This window comes from Agelaius tricolor, unplaced genomic scaffold, assembly GCF_023055355.1.
Source record: "Agelaius tricolor isolate 1412-34295 unplaced genomic scaffold, bAgeTri1.0.p SCAF_2, whole genome shotgun sequence".
NCBI classification, from domain to species: domain Eukaryota; kingdom Metazoa; phylum Chordata; class Aves; order Passeriformes; family Icteridae; genus Agelaius; species Agelaius tricolor.
Window position 1 is genome coordinate 56,834,182 of NW_027269262.1, and position 19,003 is coordinate 56,853,184.

Below are 19,003 nucleotides of genomic sequence, written 5' to 3' on the forward strand. Positions count from 1 at the left end.
AAACCACAGTAGGTCGTCTTCAATCACAACAGCTGACAGAGACACCGATTCCTGACTTGCTCAAAGTTGTGAATTAATTAATTTGTTTCAAATATGTGATTGCTAGGGAAGAGGTTCAGAGCGTGGTTTAATAGCTGCTCTTGTTTGTGTGCATCCAGCATTGGGCAATGAAATCTCAGCAGCAGAGGTTCTTTTCTCCGAGTAAAGGAGAGGGAAGGGGTTTTGTTGTGCCAGAGGTGGAGAACATATTTAAAGCAGCAAGGATCTCCCTGTTTTCAGCCAAGTGCTGACATACTAATTATGCCTTAACTGCATCTCCTGTTTCCTCCTAGGTCTTACTGCTGCAGCATCCCTTGTATCCCTGGCTTGGGCTTTGGCTTCCTACCAAAAGGCCCTCCGTGACTCCCGCGATGACAAGAAACCCATCAGTTACATGGCTGTTATTATCCAGTTTTGCTGGCACTTCTTCACCATTGCAGCAAGGGTCATTACTTTTGCTCTGTTTGCCTCGGTTTTCCAGCTGTACTTTGGGATCTTCATCGTGCTGCACTGGTGCATCATGACCTTCTGGATCGTTCACTGCGAGACAGAGTTTTGCATCACTAAGTGGGAGGAGATAGTTTTCGACATGGTTGTTGGGATAATCTATATCTTCAGCTGGTTCAACGTCAAGGAAGGGAGGACACGCTGTAGGCTTTTCATTTACTACTTTGTCATCCTTTTAGAAAACACCGCCTTGAGCGTTCTCTGGTATCTGTACAAGGCCCCTCCAATCTCCGATGCATTTGCCATACCAGCACTGTGTGTAGTGTTCAGCAGCTTTTTAACAGGCATTGTTTTTATGCTGATGTACTATGCCTTCTTTCACCCCAACGGACCGAGGTTTGGGCAGTCACCAAGCTGTGCTTGTGAGGACCCTGCCGCTGCCTTCACCCTTCCCCCAGAAGTGGCCACGAGCACCCTGCGCTCCATCTCCAACAACCGGAGCGTCACGAGCGAGCGCGATCAAAAATTTGCGGAGAGGGACGGGTGTGTGCCTGTGTTTCAGGTGAGACCCACTGCACCCTCCACACCTTCCTCCCGGCCACCAAGGATTGAGGAGTCTGTCATTAAAATCGATCTGTTCAGGAACAGGTACCCAGCATGGGAGAGACACGTGTTGGACAGGAGCCTGAGGAAGGCGATCTTAGCGTTTGAATGTTCCCCTGCTCCTCCACGGCTACAGTACAAGGATGATGCCCTTATTCAGGAGCGCTTGGAATATGAGACCACATTGTAGACAAAGCAAAAATGCAGCTTGGAGCAGCTCCAACATTACAGTCCAAATTAAGGGTTGACAGTAGGGCTGTGGGAACAATTAAACTGCGTACTACAAGTAGAGCAGCAAGCTATAGCGTTCTTAGTCTGGCTATCATCATGATTATCATTTGATCCACTGTGTGCAGTCTGTCTGCAGGACACTGATACAGCAGCATCTCTGAAAGCCTCAAAAAACCCCAAACCCTGATCCACACATACAAATCAGTTACATCAGCAGGGGGAACTCACCCACCACCCCTCACTGCTATGAAACTCTGACTGCACAGTACTTACAATCAAACCAATATAAAGGCTCTGACCAGAGCTTTCAGCTTCAGCCAGTAGTGCATTTTATTTTAGAAATGAATGATTGATATTTCCATAATCAATGGCAAAAACAAAAAACCCACACTTTTTCAAAAATATCGAAACTGTAGCACACAGTGTAGCTGTTAGGAAAACTGTTTTCTGGGGCAAAAAACAGGAGCTTAGTAGCCTTCAACACTCCCATAAATCAACCATTCAGGTTAAAATAAGTTTGCAAAATACGTCTTAATTAAAAAGAAATGTCATCATGTTTATAAGGCTGTCAATGGAAAATAAACTAAATTCTGATTAAGTAAGTCATTAAAATTAACACTACCAGAACTGTTTGTTTTCTGTGAAATTTCAAAATCTTTTTTAAATGCAATTTAACTTCTTGATATTATTTTCAACAGAAACTCTATGCAGCTCACTTCTGCTTTTGAGGAGAAATAAGGAGCTCTAGCACGTAGTGATATTCATTAAATGATAATCATGATTCAGTGTTGAATTTGCAAAAAAAAAAAAAGTAAAAGAACAAGGAAGTATAGTTTTCATATTCTAAACTTTTTGGAGGACCCCTTTCAGATATTTCAGAAGAAACCACAAGGAGCTGAACACACTGAAACTTCTCTGTTTCAGGACTGAGAATGCATGATTCAGTGTGTGAATGTATGCAGGTGTGACAAGAGACTGACATGCCATACCCTTCTAGTGCCAAACATTGTATAACTGCAAGGTTGATAATGCCTGAGGGACACAACAAGTGGCACAAGCCCTACCAGAAAAAGAAGCAGGAAAGACCAACCAAGCTCTCAATGTGTAGAGACAGCTCTGATTTTTCCCCCTCAAGGTGAAAGTGATGTCTTTTAAAGGCTTTCAGCCGCCTCTTAGTAAGTATATTCGCTGAAGTATAATATAAACAAGTTATGTGGAAGAGCCTCTTCTGCCTGTTCAAGACTGGTGTCCAGAGGTGTCTAAAAATTAGAATCTCTTGTAATAGAGTGCTTTTGATGCAAGCTTTTGGGTTTTAAATACCTCCCTAAATCTAGTTAAAGGTATTATACTTTATGTTAAAAGTATCCCCTGATGGTGCTTTCAGATGCATTAAAGGTGCAAGTCAAAATTTGATAGTATTTTTTTTAAAGCTGGTGCAGAGTGAAAAACTCATGGATTATTTCAATATTTTTGTAAAGTAAAAATATGGTATAAAAGGTTACTTTTTATAAATCTCAAATCTTTTAATACATTTCATTCTCTTTATAGCTTAGATTTTAAGAATTGGTCCATGAATTTTATCAAATGGCTTTTACAGGTTGACATAAACCTGGTTTTCACACATTATGGATTTGTTTTGCAGTGTAATGCCATATGAAAGCCTACATGGGTACTTTTAGAATACTCTATAAACTGTGGATCCTGCTTCAAATGTAAGTGGCTTGTAAAGACACCAAGTGATTCCATGAGAAACAATTTGCTATAACTATTTCCATCCATTTTAGGAGAGCAAAGCAGAACTGAAGAGTTACTGTTGTAAATGGCATTGTCAGGATGGAGAAGACCTGATAAATGGACTGTCAGATATATCCAGTGTAGTCACTGCTGTGTATGCTGCTGGGTAAATTTCTGTCTTTCCTATTACAAATATTTGTACTATGAAATGGCCAAGGTTACACAGACTGTGTTTATTTGTATGCATTCAATTAGCCATTTTTAATGTTGACTTTTTTAATTAGTGAGATATTCAATACCTGTTGTACTTTGCTGGGGCTAGTTCCTCTAAACAAAAACCTGTGAAAGTGCAGGAATCTGCAAAGCAGAGGGAACTTTACAGAGATCAGAAAAAATCTATGCTTCAGGGGTTTCTTAGGTATTTTCAAATTAAGCAATTGCCAACTGCCTCTATAAAAATTTTTCAAATAAAGCAAATCTTTGATAGTCCAAACCTGAAGCTTTTTACAAAGTGATTACCCTTTTCTTCATGGAGATACAGCTGATTATTCAGAGAAAAACACTCATGTTTTTTCAGAAAATATAACACTGCAAGAACTGCTTAAAAAAAAAGATTTTGGAAGCAAGTCCTTTGTCCTATCATATTCAATAGACCCTTCACTCCAGAATCAAATTCCAGCTCATGCAAGGGAATTGCTGTTTTCCTTTACAATGAAGGCAAATGTAAGCTCTATGATCCGAGATGTGAGGGTTTCTTTTGGAGACAGTTTGAAGTGTTTGCTGCTGCTTCAACAACTCGGAAATTGAAGCCTGAGGGAGGCACAGTGGGCAGCCTTCTCAAGCTTCAGTCTCCCACCAGCAGCTCCTGGGGAGAGGGGCAGCATTGCTGCTGTCAGCGAGGCTCTGCCTCTCCTGAGGTCCCTCTCATCCTCTCGCTCTTCCTCAGAGCTGTGAGCCCTTTGGCCAGGCTTACAGAATGGAAGAAAAGTTGCTTTGTATGGAATTTAAAGGGTTAAGGTGCTTGCATTGCAAGGTTTCTGAAGAAGGTTTGGGATGAGTTTGTTTGATTTGCTTTTATTTGGTTTTGGAAGGAAGGACACAGAGATGTTATTTATCCATGTGGTTTTTCATGCCTAGCATTTATTTTCTTTACGCTCACAGCATTTTTAATTTCTTAAACTACTGTTTGCAAAAATGTTTATCTTAAGGAAACTACTGCAGGGTGTGAGTGCAGATTGACATATATGTGTGTGTTTGTGTACATATATTTATATGTATGCAGCTCTACATATACACACCTTGTCCTCAGAATTCAATACGGCAGTTTGAGGCAGGGGTAGAAGTCCTTATGCACCAAGTCAAAATTTGTTCTCCAAAATTTTTCTCTCTTACAATCATGCCATCAGTGTCACCTGCACTGAGAAGAGGGCAGTGACTGAAATCTAAATACTCTGATGGCTGCATGGACAGTTTCCTAATTTGCATTGCTGTGAGTAGTCACATTAAAAGCTGTAAGAATTTTTAATAGAAATTGCCAAGAATAAGCATAGTCCATGCTGAAATTCCATTATGGCCTTATGGACAGTTAATAATCAGTATGCACTCTTCTTTTTGCCACAGACAGTTCTAAAATCAATAAAGTTCAACTGAGACAGCAATAGCAAAAATAAAATTTAAAAAAAAGGACTTGTAAAAAACCTGAACTTTTGCTTTTCATATAATGAAAACATCATGCCTTTTGAATTTCACAGCAGAATACAGGAATATAAAAAAGCTCATATTTTCATATTTACATTCTGGCAAAGAAAAGCAATCACATCTATTTGTAAGATTTATGGGAGCATTGTTCTAATGAACCAAACTAACTTAGCAGCAGACTTAATGGTAATTTACCTGGTCAAAAACTTGGTCCTAAAATTTTGAGAATTGTGGATTTGTCTGTTGCAGAAAAGACAATTGAACTACTATCAATAATTAAATAAAGGTAATGCATACCCATGTTCATTCAGAAAACATGTAAGAAAATGTAAGAGAAAACTTTTTACTTATTTTAAAAGCTGTTTATTCTGTAATGGGACAATTTTTCTTAAAAAATTCTTTACAAATATGTGCAATACTTTCTTTCCATGCATATTTAATAATGAAAATACTAATTTCCAATTTTGTTTATGTCAGTTTAAATATGCTTCTTGTGACAGAACAATATTTCTTTGTTTGGGTTATATGGACTTAATGGCATATATACAATATTTTTATTGTCAAACCAACAAATTTTATATTAATTAGTTTTTATAAAATTGGAGAAAATTTTCCTCCCAAAATTTAATGCTAGGTCTCATCTGCCTGATTTTGTAAATGTTTAAGCAGAGGAGGAAAATTATTATTTTATTGGCGATTTAATTTTTAATATGTGGTGAAGAGCTATTAAACCTGTATTAGTTCAAAACATATGATGGTCTTTCCAATACATCATTATCTCCCCAAAAGAGCAATTCATAAGTGGTACTAAAAGTAGAAGTGCTGCTTTATTTGGAAAGGGACTCCCAATCATGCAATATGTTCATTTACTTTTTATTGGCCAGCAAACTATTCACAACTAGACTGTTGGGGTTTTTAGAACACAAATTAAATGAGTTTGAAGTGTATGTGATTTTATCATATAATTCCTAAGGAGCCTTAAAAGTGGCACTGTACTGAGTTTTAGTTGGCTCTGCCAGTGATTCAGCTTCCAAAGCCCCTGTCCTTTCTCTGCTCCCTGCCTGAACTGTGCAATCCAGAGTGACTGAGATGCTGTGATTTACTCTGCACCCCCTGCGCTGCCTGCACAAAGCCAAGGAAAAGACTTCAGCAGATTCCTGGGGTCCTACTGCTGCCTCTCTCACTCCTGTGCATGGTGGGAAGCAGAATAAATTGCATCTGTGCATCCATCTAAACCAGCCTGTGTAAGTTAAACCCCTACAAGATGTGTGTGATGAAGTTAATGGCAACATTTGTCCATAAATCTGCAAGCCCAACACCACAATTGCTAATTCTGCAGTGTAACAATGCAGGACATGGGAAGAATTGTTTAAATACACAATAAGCCATTTAATTTCACTACTTGTAGCAATTATACTAGCTCACATAGAGCCCATGCTCTCAGCAGAAAGCCAAATGGAGTAAGTGGCAAACAGCCATTTGTGTACCAGAGACATTAAGCTATAAAATCCTCACTTAATTGTTTATAGGACCATGTCTTTTCATTACAGCATTGAATCCATGCCTCTTTATTCTGATAAAAGAGATAAAATGCAAAATGAGAGCAGATTCTTTTAAATCTGGGAATTTAAAAAAATGACACAACAGATTACTGCCCTGTAGTGATTTTTTAAAACAGATTCTGCCATCATTTTCACTTGGCTGGAAATTGCTGAGTGATCTGCTTCTGACATGATTTCTCACATCTGGTATGAGCAGACTTCATTACAGGAGAGACAGAGAAAACATTACAAGGCCTTGTTCATGCAAAGTTAAGGGAATGATGTCACTGATTATGACATCATTTACAAAGCTGTTTTAACACATGAGGAGTCCCCTCAGTTCAGGATTTTGGTGAGATTTCTTCACTGGTATGAATATGTTAAAATCAGGTCCTGGCCTAGAGTGAACTACATGAATTCAGACCATGGTAGTGGAAGTCTTCACCTCTTCACTCCAAACTGAACTCAGCTGGAGGTTTGCTTAATGCCAAAAAGCCTGCATGGCACTTGGCTCAGCCTCAAATACCTACACTAAACTTAGTGCTGACTCAGCAGGAAGCAAAGATTTCCTTTATTTCGTTTTTAGTTCAAACATTCAAGATTACACCCGCTTTGACTGAGTTGCTCTTTTGTGATCCTTTTAAGAAAACTTTGAAAAACGTCCCTGAAACCAGTCATTTCCAGTGGTTCTTACTAAAGCAAATTCCTGACCAGTACACTCATTAAAAGGAACTTTTTCTGTGTAAGCTTGGCTCCTGTACTTACATTTTGCTCTAAATGCTTAGCATTTCATTCTTATGCAGAGGATCTTATACACCCATTAGTAAACTGTGTGCCTACTCTGAATCCTGGGGCAAAGACAACAGGTATGCAAGATACAGGGCAAAAAGTCCTCTTCAGCACACTTATGGGGTGATTTGCATGAACCAGAGAAGTCAAACAGAAACTTGTGTATAATTACAACAGACTTATACATTTAGTTGCTATATTCATTGCGAGAGATTTACAATAAATTGTGATATAAGAGACCAACTAATAGAAAGATCAAATCTCAACTTCTACATGCAAGGCAGCATAAAACAAAATCAGCCAAGAAACTTTAAAGTGTAACCAAAAATCTCACTTCAATGAATGGTTGAAATAAATTTTAAAATGCAATAGATTTATCAATGTAACAAAATGCAACATTCATAGAAAAAAAGATATGACTGCTGTAAGTTTACTCTATCTGTAGGTTTCAGCCTCTTATTTCACATAACTTTGGAAACAATTGCTTCTGGCATGCTGCAGCTCTAGGAATGCTAGCAGCTTTTCTGCACCAGATCCATTCTGCTACAGGAGAATCCACATGCTTTTAACAAAGCATTGAGTTTGGGGTGGTTTTTTGCACTGAACTAAACCTCACAAAAGCATTTTTAGCATGAAATAGGTGTGTCCACTCAGCCACCTAGTGTGTAACAGTACTGCAAAACAGAATTTCACAGCTAAGTGATTTCCTCAAGCTAAAAAAGCTGTTAGTTGAATGTCTAGAAGAGCCTGCAGAGACATAACACAGCACTAAGGCAAAGCATGGACTGTGTTTGTGTGCTACAAGTCTGCTCAGGGCAAGGCCTGGTCATAGTCCAGCGCTTTCCTCCCCACCTCATGCACCAAAGAGCTCCAAAAGAGAGGAAAACCACGTGCATGGGCTGGATGAAAGCCACAACACTTGGGGACCAGACACCTGGCCCGTGGCAGCACAGGTGCAGAGGTCGGCGCAGGCACGTCGGGGTCTCAGGCTCATACTGCTCCTCCTAACTGGGAGCTCCTGAACATTTTTAATGCCACATGTTCAAGGACCTAAAATTTACCTCCTGGACTTGGTCAGATACACCTTGGTCTTCACAGCACAAGGTTAGCTCAGCTGCTGTCTCCCACCTAAGCCTGCCAGGATCCTCTGAGCAGGTATTCTCCTGCTCATTTTACCTGAAAGAATTGGGTCCTCTGTGGTGCTATCAGATGGAGCTTTGCACTGAAATACTCATGAGGGCTTTTCCAGCAGCAAATTGGTGGTAAGCAGAGACCAAGGGCAGAGCCAGGTACAGTGATCTCTTCAGCTAGCAATGATTCATATCTTTAGCTGCTGTCTCTCAGGGGAGGGATATAGGGCTGCACGCTGGTGAGGAGAAGGGAAATGCTCTCTGCCTCATATTTTGAACTGTTCTTCCTCTTTGTGGAAAATGTAAATGTGGATATACAAATGAAGACATGTGCAGTGTAGACATACTTCTAGTATTTTGACATGTTCAGTCCCTTTAGTGTTGAGGACTCTGAAATTGCTGAGCACATTCAGTGCCATTGCCTACACCTGGCCAGAGTAATGTCTGCAGTAAACATCTGGGGCAGAAGCAAAAATCACTTTGTTCACCATCCAACTTGACCAAAAGCTGTATGAACATGGTTAGCACTGTGACAAAGCCTGAATCTCTACATGCTGCCTTGAATCAGGTCTATTAATGCACTGTGTGCTGCTCTGGCCACGTTCACGTGGTTTTTCCTTGGAGCTCAGCCAGACTTTGTACGGACACCAGAGCTACACTTGTAGCTTATCTGTAGCTCCCTGAGCCCAAGATTCAAACACTTTGAGATCCCAGCTACTTTGCCAAACAAAGATCAGTTTGGGCTGAGCAAAAGACAAACAGGCTCTGTGCTATCTAGCAAAGCATGTGGAGCAGACATGGTTTCTCTGGACAGTACATTTGGACCACAGTTGTGTGCAAATTGCCCAGGTTGGGGTGAATGCAAGACATTCAGTGTCCACAGCACACTATAGTGAATACTCTATGTGGAAATGTTCAGTTTTATCATTGTAAAAATAGTAGGACCTTATCTTATGCTTGGGAGCAAATTTACAGTTTCAAATGCATTATTTATATATATATATAACGTGTGTATATATATATATGTGTGTGCATGTATGTGTGTGTTTGTGTATACACACGACAGTGAGTCCTGAGATTCTATTAGGATTCAATCTTACAATTCGTTTAAATCTTAAAACAAAAAAAGGATCAGGAACATTGTCATCAAGGATATCCAAGTGGCAATTGCAAAATAGAGAATTATATTATTGGAAAATACATTCTAGTCATTATTGGAAACAACCTTGTGATTTAGTGTGCCAGCATTTAAGGAAAAAGTTATGGAGAAAATATGTCTAATGCTATATTTAACATCTTAAATATTTTGGTAAAAGAATAGAGCAGGGATACTTGTGTAAAATAAAAAAGGATTTATCACATTTACTTAAGGAAAAGAACAATCATATAGAAAAATGGCAAAGGGATCAATTAAACTTTTGTTTCATGTAATGTAATGTTGGTTGTATTTGTTTCAGTATCAGCTATTATTGTCAGTATCTTATGAAGGAAATAACCTGCAATAATTAGGATGGTTTACTTGCATTTTGACTGAAGAATTTGGCTAATTGGGTTTGTCATCCAACACATACCTAGTTTCCTGATGCAAGCTGTTGGAAGGAAAGACTTGCTCTTGCACAGGTTATGTAACTAAAATAAATTTCAAATGCATGTACTTGAAAATGATACTCAATTTAAATGCACCATACATACGCATTAACTATTTCTGAAATTCTAACCACTGATGCTTTTTTCAATAGGTTCTGCATTACTATGTGTCAATCCCAGACTATTTCCCAGAAAATATTTGATGAGAATTAGTTTTAAATTTTGTGCAGCTGAGGAAGAGACGGCTAGTCAGTGAAGGCTCTTCCTTCTCTGAAGTTCAGATACATGTCTAGAGTTCCTGACCTGTGTCACCATTTAGCATTAAGGACAATGTTTGAAAAAACTAGTAAGTTTCCCAGGAGATCTGTTATATGATCAGAGAGATCTAAAATTGTCATGACTGGGTAAGATAATGGCAGTAACTACAGAGGAAGAGTACAAAAGTAGTCACTAATGACTTTCAGCATCATTCCCTGAATTTCCACTTTGGGACACGCATCGTCCTCCTGTCAGCCAGCATCCACGTGTGCTGGGATCACTCCTGGCACCTGCACTGTGGTGCTCACTGTGGCTCAAAGGGAAGACAAAGTAGGCAGCCTGTTTCCAGCTCCAGTTCTCCCTGGGCTATTGGGCTGGCCCATGGGACATATTTCACCGAGGACACTTAAGCTATCGGTGAGACTGCCACAACAATCTGGACAGGATTTAGCCTTTAGATAGCACTGTATGGACAATGAAAAATCTTCTTTTGTCAGCAGAGAGGGCAGCTGCCACTATTTATAGTCACAAAGTGCCAGCATATTGTCATGTATTTGTGGTTGCTATCGATTCCTTCTTTTTTATTTTATGGGAACTGCTTAGAACTTGTCGAGCTGTGCCTAGGTTGATTTGCAGCTAATTAATTCAACAGACATTTTTGATCTTGCAAATGTGTGGCTTGTAATACAGTAATCAAGGTCCTGTGAGCAAACATTAATCAGTTCAGGAGGAAAAAAAAAGCCATTGTTAGCTGTGTTCAGTGAGCTGCCCACACTGGAAAGAGAAATCTAGAAGAAATGCAGCATTAGTAAATTCATCCTAGCTAAGCTTTCATAATTAATCTTGTGGAACATTTATCTATTTGATTCATTTCATATATGCAAGGAGTTGTATTTTAAAGAATATCACTAGGGTTGAGATAGCTTTAGTTACCATCAGCGTGAAACTGGCCAAATTTCCTTCTGGTCATGTATTCATCTTATCAGCCAAAAAGTTATTCTATCCAGCAGCAGTAAAATTTCATTTTTGAGATGATTGTTCTGATTTTGCAACTGTTTATCCTCAAGAAATTACTGTAACAAAGAACATACTACATTTAACAACAGCAGTAAGAACTGGGTGAATGAATGAAGAAAATGCTGGGTTTCACTGCTTTTAACACACAGTTGGATTTTAGCTACTTTGACATGAAGTAAAAGGTTAAAAAAAATAAACAATGCTGCTTACAGAGGTATCTGAATAATAGAAGGCTTGTGATTCACAAAGCACTTAATTTTTTCTCATCATCAGAAACAGTGTAGCTTAGCATACTTGCAGTTTTATAAAAATCAGCGAGAAGGAGTTGGTGGTTTAATATTTAACTTAACCCTTGTAGGATTACAATTATGGCAACATGGGACTCAACAAGATGTCTGGCTTGGGACCCTCCTGATACGGAATTTTCAGGTGGGATGATGTCACAGCCCCCTCCAGTCAGGCTGCACAGGGCACACATGTGAGTAATATGTACACACATTTTATCCTGGAAGTGTCTCCTTTAGTGACCTTAGCAAGGAGGCCAGAGATCAAAAAGACATGAAAGCAGAAGGATGATTCCTCTGGTCAAGATCAAGAGATGTTTGTGAAACACTGTGGAAAAGCTGCCCCTGCTGTTTCACTGGATAAAAGGAGGAGCAGAGTCTTTTAACAGCAAAAAAAAAAAAAAAAAATTAAAAAAAAAAAAAACACAAACAGAAAAACCCAAAACTCAAACCAACAAACCTTGATGCCAAAATACTATTTATGGTGCAATTACTCTCTCCTTGGGGGAAAGTGGTCAACTGAGAAAATTCTTAATGTGTTACAAACTGACTGAAACACACAGGGAGACAGTGAAAGATACTTCTTAGATATAACTTTATTGCTCTTGACAGGAGTTGTTTATTAGCAATAAGACACAAAAGTGTCTCAAACTAAGGCCTGGGAGACAAGGATTTTGTACGGCACTTATGCCAGTGATCGTTAGGTTTAGAAATGACAGATCTTTACAATAGATTATGGGTCAGAGAACCTTATTGCCTTCTTTATGGAGGATAAATCTCAGATGGCTTCCACAAGAAATATAAGGTGTAGAATAGGCTCAAAAGATGGTCTTTTCTGTATATGAAGTATCATAGTTGCTCAACTGGTTCTGCATTTTCTTGTGCTCTCAATTTCTCACACAGTACATCCATGAGCAAATAGTGGATTTGCAGGTGCATGTTCCTTTATTGCTAATAGTCCTCACATCCACTTCGTGCACAGCTGAGGAACACATCCATGGGACAGTGTAAATGCTTAGAGCAGGAAAAAAATAGAGAAAATGGAGATCAGTAGATATGGCAGAAGCCTTATAATTAGGAAAGAGCCGTGAAGCTTTAGAGTAGGTGAGCCTTCATAGCATTTGTTCATGCTCAGGTATTCTGTCACTCAGCTCCTCATGGAAATTACTGCTGAAAGACTTCCAGTTATATTAGATGTTTGCATCAATTCTTGCTTGTTTAGTAGCAGAAACAGTCTCATCCTGGTTTCAGTACAAAACACTGTGGAGTTATCTGTAACCTCATGCATGATCTGTAATTGTAGGATATTATGATAGATCTGTTTTCTTCAAAGATTTACTCGGAAAGGTTGGCAATTTTACTAGATACTGTTCTGATATTCTTCCTTGCTTCCATTTTTTTCTTGTGTGTATGAGTCTCATATGCAAACCTCACCAATGAGAAAAGGCAATGCTCAGGTTATCTAAGAAACTTTCTTTTCTCATGTCATGGTACAAAACTCAAAAATTCCTTTGCATAAAACCTGGCTATGGGGTAACTTCTATAGTTAAGATGGAAAACTGGGTTAAAAATGCAAATGTTGAAGTAATTTTCTCAATTGAAAAGCGGGAATTTTATTAAAGACAGCTGTCATATCCTGATTTTACTTCAGGTCAGCTGATTTTACTTCATCATTCCACAGCCTCAGTATGTGCCCATAGCAACCTAAAAGTCGGTATCTATTGTTTCTGAGGTAATTTCTGAGTCACAAAACAGCCTGTAACAGGGATCATGTTGGATTAGCAAACAAGGATCTGCCATTCCACCACAGTTCTTCTTTACCAGGACTGCAGTTCCTTTAAATCAATTCCCATTGATTCTCAAGGGCAGAAACCGTCCCCTGTGTAATTTGTTCTGCTTGAGGGGACAGATATTCTGCTGTCTCTTCTCCATGTTCTGTATTATTAACAAGCTAATGTTTATTCTAACAAATGGGAATCACTGTATTTTCCTGCAGGTGCCACTCTGTGTAGGAGATAGTCTCAACAGGGGCAGCCGCCTCTGTTGTCCTTCCCATGCTCGCTCACCTGCCTCTTTAATCAAATCTTAACAACTGTTACTTCACATGCTGCAGAGCCAAGCAAAACCCAGTTTGGCGTCTGGATTTGACCTGTGGCATCAGCAAATGGGAGATTCATCTTCTCACTGTAAGCTGAGTGCATTGGAAATGGTTCCCTCTGGGATGCAATAAATACAGTTCATTACCATATTGGTTTTATAGCAATTTTCCAGAGTACAGCTAAGCTTTGAAACTTTGAACTTTGTGCAGCTCTCTGTAATCTTCTTGTATTATTAAAAAAAAAAAAAAGGAAAAGGAAAAGGAAAAGGAAAAGGAGACAAAAGGAAAAAGGACCCCCAACTTTTAATCATTCTTCCTCAGCATTCATTGCTCTCTTGAAATTTGCAATGTGCAAGGAGCGTGTCGGTTAATTCACATTGAATATTTCAAATGGATTCCTACAAAGTATATTAATTAACCCAGTAATAATTAAAAAGAGGATATTATCCATTCGTTACAGCAAAATTTATATTCAGATAAGGCTAACTAATTTGTGTGTTCTTCCACCCTCCATTTCTTAATATAAAGAACTCCAAGTCTGTTTGCAGGTTGACTGGTGGATTTGATTTGGTTTGGAGAAATGTGAAAAAGTGTTTCTGGGCTGTTAGTAAAACAGGGGAGCCTTCCAAAGCAATTTCACATGCGGCAAATGATCCTAAAAGACAGACTTGATAACAGCTGTGCTTACAAAATCATCTTCAATAATCTACAGCTAAGCAAAAAAAAAAACAAAAAACCAAAATAAACCAAAGCAAACCAAAATACATTTTTAGAAGACTAATGGAGAAACTTTGCCTGGTGCACATGTCAATAAGTCATACTTACACCAATGCTCTGGACAGAAGCATTTATTATACTGGGACTTGCTTTCATTACAAGCAGTTTATAATCATAAAGGGCTTCCCTGAAGGCCCACCACAGGAAATGAATAACTTTCTTTTGACTTTAGTGGAGTCCAATAAGCCCCAGAAAGCACATGGGCATTTTGCTTTTAAATTTTGCAATGCCAGTCTAAGTCAAAATTTATTTTTAAGGAATCTCTTCAGTAGCTACTTTGGAGTGCACCTGAACTTTACTGTCAAGTGAAATTTTCAGTCTTTGTGCACTTAATACTGATCTGGCTAAGTTATTGAAAATGTCTGAGGAAGAACTATCAGGCTTTATATTAAAAAAAATAGTTTACTGGAAATAATACTAAAGCATTTCTATGTCTTCCAATTCTGTTAGTTACTGGATGAGGCCAAGATACCTCACTGGATTCCAGGATAAATTAAAACATCTGTTTAAATTTTCAGATAGTTTGTGAATATATTCATTATATTTTTAATATTTTCTATGAAATAAAAACTGTCACTTGACCTATATATTTCAATTTCAGTTTCAAGATAAATGTACATCTTTCTGTTAAGTCCACGTCACTGGACTCCAGGGAAAATCTTGGGAAGTGAAATTTTATCCTAAGCTCAGGCAAGAGTCCTGCTTTCTACCCAGCCTGCTATCCAGCCCTCCATGATACTTGCCTGTCATTCTTCACCACTGAAATCCCTGAAAATGGATCTAGCATTTGGATCCTGACAGATTTAACTTCATTCTTTACTGCTCACTGGCACAAGGACAGGGATGAGGCAGGTGCAGGTAGACCCTCTTCTCTTCTCTTCCAGTTTCTCCAACGGCCACCAGTGACACAACGGAATTGGTGATGGGAAGGGAGGTTGCTTCTTCTTGGGGCAAATGTTGGTTGTGAGTACTGAGACTTGGAAATATTATTTGCATTTTGAAAGGAAATGTGTTAAATAAAAGTTTTGACATAGTAAAAAGGATGTCTACATATGTCAGGTACTCACAATGCCAACACACCGAAACATTGAGCTAGATTCCCTGGGCTGTGAAGGATTGTTTTCTGTTGTTTCACATAAAGAAAAATGATTTTTACATCCATTGCAAAAGAGTGCCTTTTAGCATCTTTGTGTTTTATGAAATCAGACCTGAAAAAATATTTCTCCCCTCTTTAAAATCAGAGCATCTTTTTCTGCTTAGGTTTACATAAAGTTATAAAACCTTGACTTCTCTGAGGAGCTCCCTCTTGTGCTGAAACAATCTGAGCAACTGAGCAGAAATTCCTGACAAAAATTTTCGGGAAAGCTGAAATATCATGCCACATCAAGAATTCTCACAGTCCAGTTTCTAGTTTTCCATCTAGTTCTAGTAGGAAAAATTAAGAGGCCATGATGTGCAGGATGTCCAAGAGTAATTAGCCTTTACCATCTCTGCCACCATAGTACATACATTCAGCACTCTGTGAACATTAGTGACTCCTCATTTTGGGTTGCCAGAGATTAAGTTGGCCAAAATAATGCTTCACTTTTGAAAATCATTTTTTAAATACAGTAAGCTTAAAAGGATAAAATTGAAGGAAAAAAAGGAGGAAAGAAAGGGCTTCAGGATTTCCTTGTTTAATAGAAAATAAGAATAAAAGATTTCATATGCACACAGTTAAGAAGTACACATCACTCTTTTTCACAGGCCAATTAAAAAAAAAGGAAAACCACTCACATCATAACTATTTCAGTTTGTGATGCTCACTGCTGTGATGCTCTTCAAGCCAGGTGCAGAATTCATGACAGTAAATTGCACACACCCATGTTGTGGCCATCAGCAGAGGGGTCTAACAGTAGGGCTCAGAAGAGCCAGCACATTGCACATTTAGTAATGTGATGCTTTTGAGTTGTTACTGAAGACAGGAACACATCTCCAAATTGGTCTGTCTCCTACAAGTAGGCAGTTTTTTTGTGTGAATTTCATACCCAGAGCTTGAAGACTTTCCATGCACCTGTGCACTCCATTTGGGCATTTCATTAAAGAAATCTGCATGCTTGTCTTTCTAGATGGGAATGGAAGGGAAAGCTGGATCTGCCTCTGTGCCAGGGGCTGATGGTGGAGCCCTGGGACCATGATGTGAGCCAAAATCCCAATTCATCCTCAGTGGACTCAAGCAAACACTTTCTTGGAGACTGTCCTGCCTGCCAGAGTGGTAGCACTGTCTCCCTCTCCAATGAGCAAAGGTCCCTGTGAAAGCTGAAATGTAATGGTGCTGGGCACTGGCAGGAAGGCCATGAGGAGCTGGGACTGTGCTCCAGAGTGGAAGCTGATCCTCTCTTTGGTGCACAGGGTCACTGCCTGGGTTATGTGTGTACACACCAGCTCTGCAGGAACATCACATGTGGGATCCCACCGCATGGGCACATCCTGCATGGGTCCAGGTGTGTGGGTACATCCCAGGCAGGCCCCCAGGACATCCATCCAGTCAGTCCCCAGGAGGCACAGGTGCAGATCCCTGGCCCTGTCACTCTCAGGTGAGCTCAGTAGAGAATGGGCGTGTAGAAGGTCACCCAAGGTGAGATGGTGTTGCTTCCAGGTGCGCGTGGTGGCATAGCACCTTCAGGCACTCATGGTACATTTCTACCTTCCAGGAGCTTCATTCCCAGAGGTCAACCAGGTCTCATGTGATGCCTGATAAAAAGTAAATGACTTCCTAATACTATACAAAGCCTGTAAAAAAATGCACATGCAAATACACTCAAATACTTGAAATTAAAATTCCAATAGTATATTCTGTTTTCATTCGTATGTTATTACTACTTTTTTTCAGAAGTCATAAATTTTCCTGCTTTAAGTTGTTGCCTGATATAAAATTAATTCCAAATGAGTGGGATTTTACTGTATATGTCCCTGTTTTCGTTTTTCAGTTATTTTTCATAAATGCATTTTACATCTAACTACCTCAGCTGCCTTTTGTTTTGTTTTGGCGCACATGAAGTCATGCACTTTCTATATTTGGGGATTTGGGGGGAGGAATTATTTCAATTTTGAATAACCAGGTTCAAAGCCATGTTGATCAATTTATAGAGGAGATCAGTTTAAGAAGACATAATTATTGACAGTTGCAGAACATACATTTTATTTTTAGGTTGTGTTGGGGTATAGTTTAACAAAAAACCACCATAAGCTGCTTATTAATTTGCCTTAAAAATGTATGCTCTTTCCTATTCAAGTTGTGTTATTTAATTCCTCTCTTGTACACAATTTATGTGACAAAGACTAACATAACAGTTGGCAGATAAACAGCAAATTGGACAGAGTGGACCAATAGTTTCTCAGTTGTCTGTTGTAAACTGTTGCATTATACACTGATTGTGCTAAAAGAATTGTTACTGTGCTTATACTCCTCAGTCACCACTGCAGAAATAAAGTGATGGAAAATCACATTTGTGTTTATGGAACAGTGTAGATACCCCCTCCCCCCTGCCCCAGTACAAGCACAGTGACTACAGGTGAATGATAATCATTGCAGAACTTTGTGCTTTGACTTGTAAACATTGTAAAAATGTATTTGGTATTTTATTTGAAATGAAGAATCGAAATAGTTATTAAAAAAAAAAGAAAAAGAAAAAGAAATCTTCCTGTAAATATATATATTCTGAATCCATGTATACAAACATTCCTTTAGAGTTCAGATTGTGAAGAGTGTCTTTATTGGCTAGAGACCGCTGCCTCCCGTGGTGGAGGTTACATGTGCTATAGTAAAGAACACAGTGTGTGAAGTAATTGATGTACTGCAGTACCATAGTTATTTTGGTCTGTTAAGTAAGTTGCAATTTGTGATGAAATGAAGTTGAAAGTAGTGCTTCATACTAACAAATTTCCTTGGTTACAACTTGATTTTTCTTGTAAAACTTAAAAGGGAAACTTGAAAATTTTATATATTTGGATTTTGTAGATTTTTTTTTATTTTATTGCAACACAAGGTACCAAAATCATTAAATAAAGTACACTGTGGTCATTTTAACCTGTCTCTTGACTCCTTTTTGAAACTTTTTTTTATCCTAGTGGATCATAAAAAGGATGCTAACCTTTCTGAAATTATTAGGAAAGAAGATAAAAGTCCAGTTTGGACAATGGTTTGGAAAAGATGATCTCTAAAGATCCCTTCCACCAGTAATTATTTTATGTTTCTAGGCAGTATTACCACAGGAGTTCCTTTCCCTGAATGTGGGGGTGATGCAAGTGGCTCCCAGGTTACCCCTGGGACTGGGAGAAGATTTTACCTGGAGTTTGGACAACCTTGCAGGTGGTTGTCCCAGCAGGGACACCCAGGAAGGCACGAGACACCCCAGCAGGCAGAAGAGGGTGCTCTTGGCACCATGGATGGGGCTCTTTGTGCTGCCTCGAAAGAAGACCTCTGAAACAGCTGCCCTCACCCAGGGAACAGGCCAGCAGAAACACAGGGTTCCTCCAGCACCTGAGAAGGCCCCAGCCACAGGAGACAGAAGAAGGTGCTTTGTTGTTCAGACCCCTGAAAGGATCACCATTCAGTGATCATCATTGAGTGGTGGAGAAGGGAGAGCTGAGCCTCAACCCAGTCTTCTCTTGACACCAATAGTTGGGAAAACATCCAGGGAAGATGCAGATGGTTCTACCTCTGCCTCCTGGGTAACTGCTTAAATCATTGAATTATTACACAAGTTGTTGCTGTCTTTGGCAGCACCT

General features: G+C 39.2%; 1 protein-coding gene across 1 annotated transcript in view; it reads left to right on the forward strand.

Moving 5' to 3' along the window:
* The window catches only part of XKR4 (XK related 4), a 227,874-nt gene extending 209,572 nt beyond the window's left edge, over window positions 1-18,302 (forward strand). The window contains exon 3 of the mRNA XM_071419524.1: window positions 333-18,302. Within this exon, the coding sequence (XP_071275625.1) occupies window positions 333-1,279 (947 nt within the window). The 3' untranslated portion in view covers window positions 1,280-18,302. The remainder of the gene's footprint in view (window positions 1-332) is intronic.
* The last annotated feature ends 701 nt before the right edge of the window (window positions 18,303-19,003 follow it).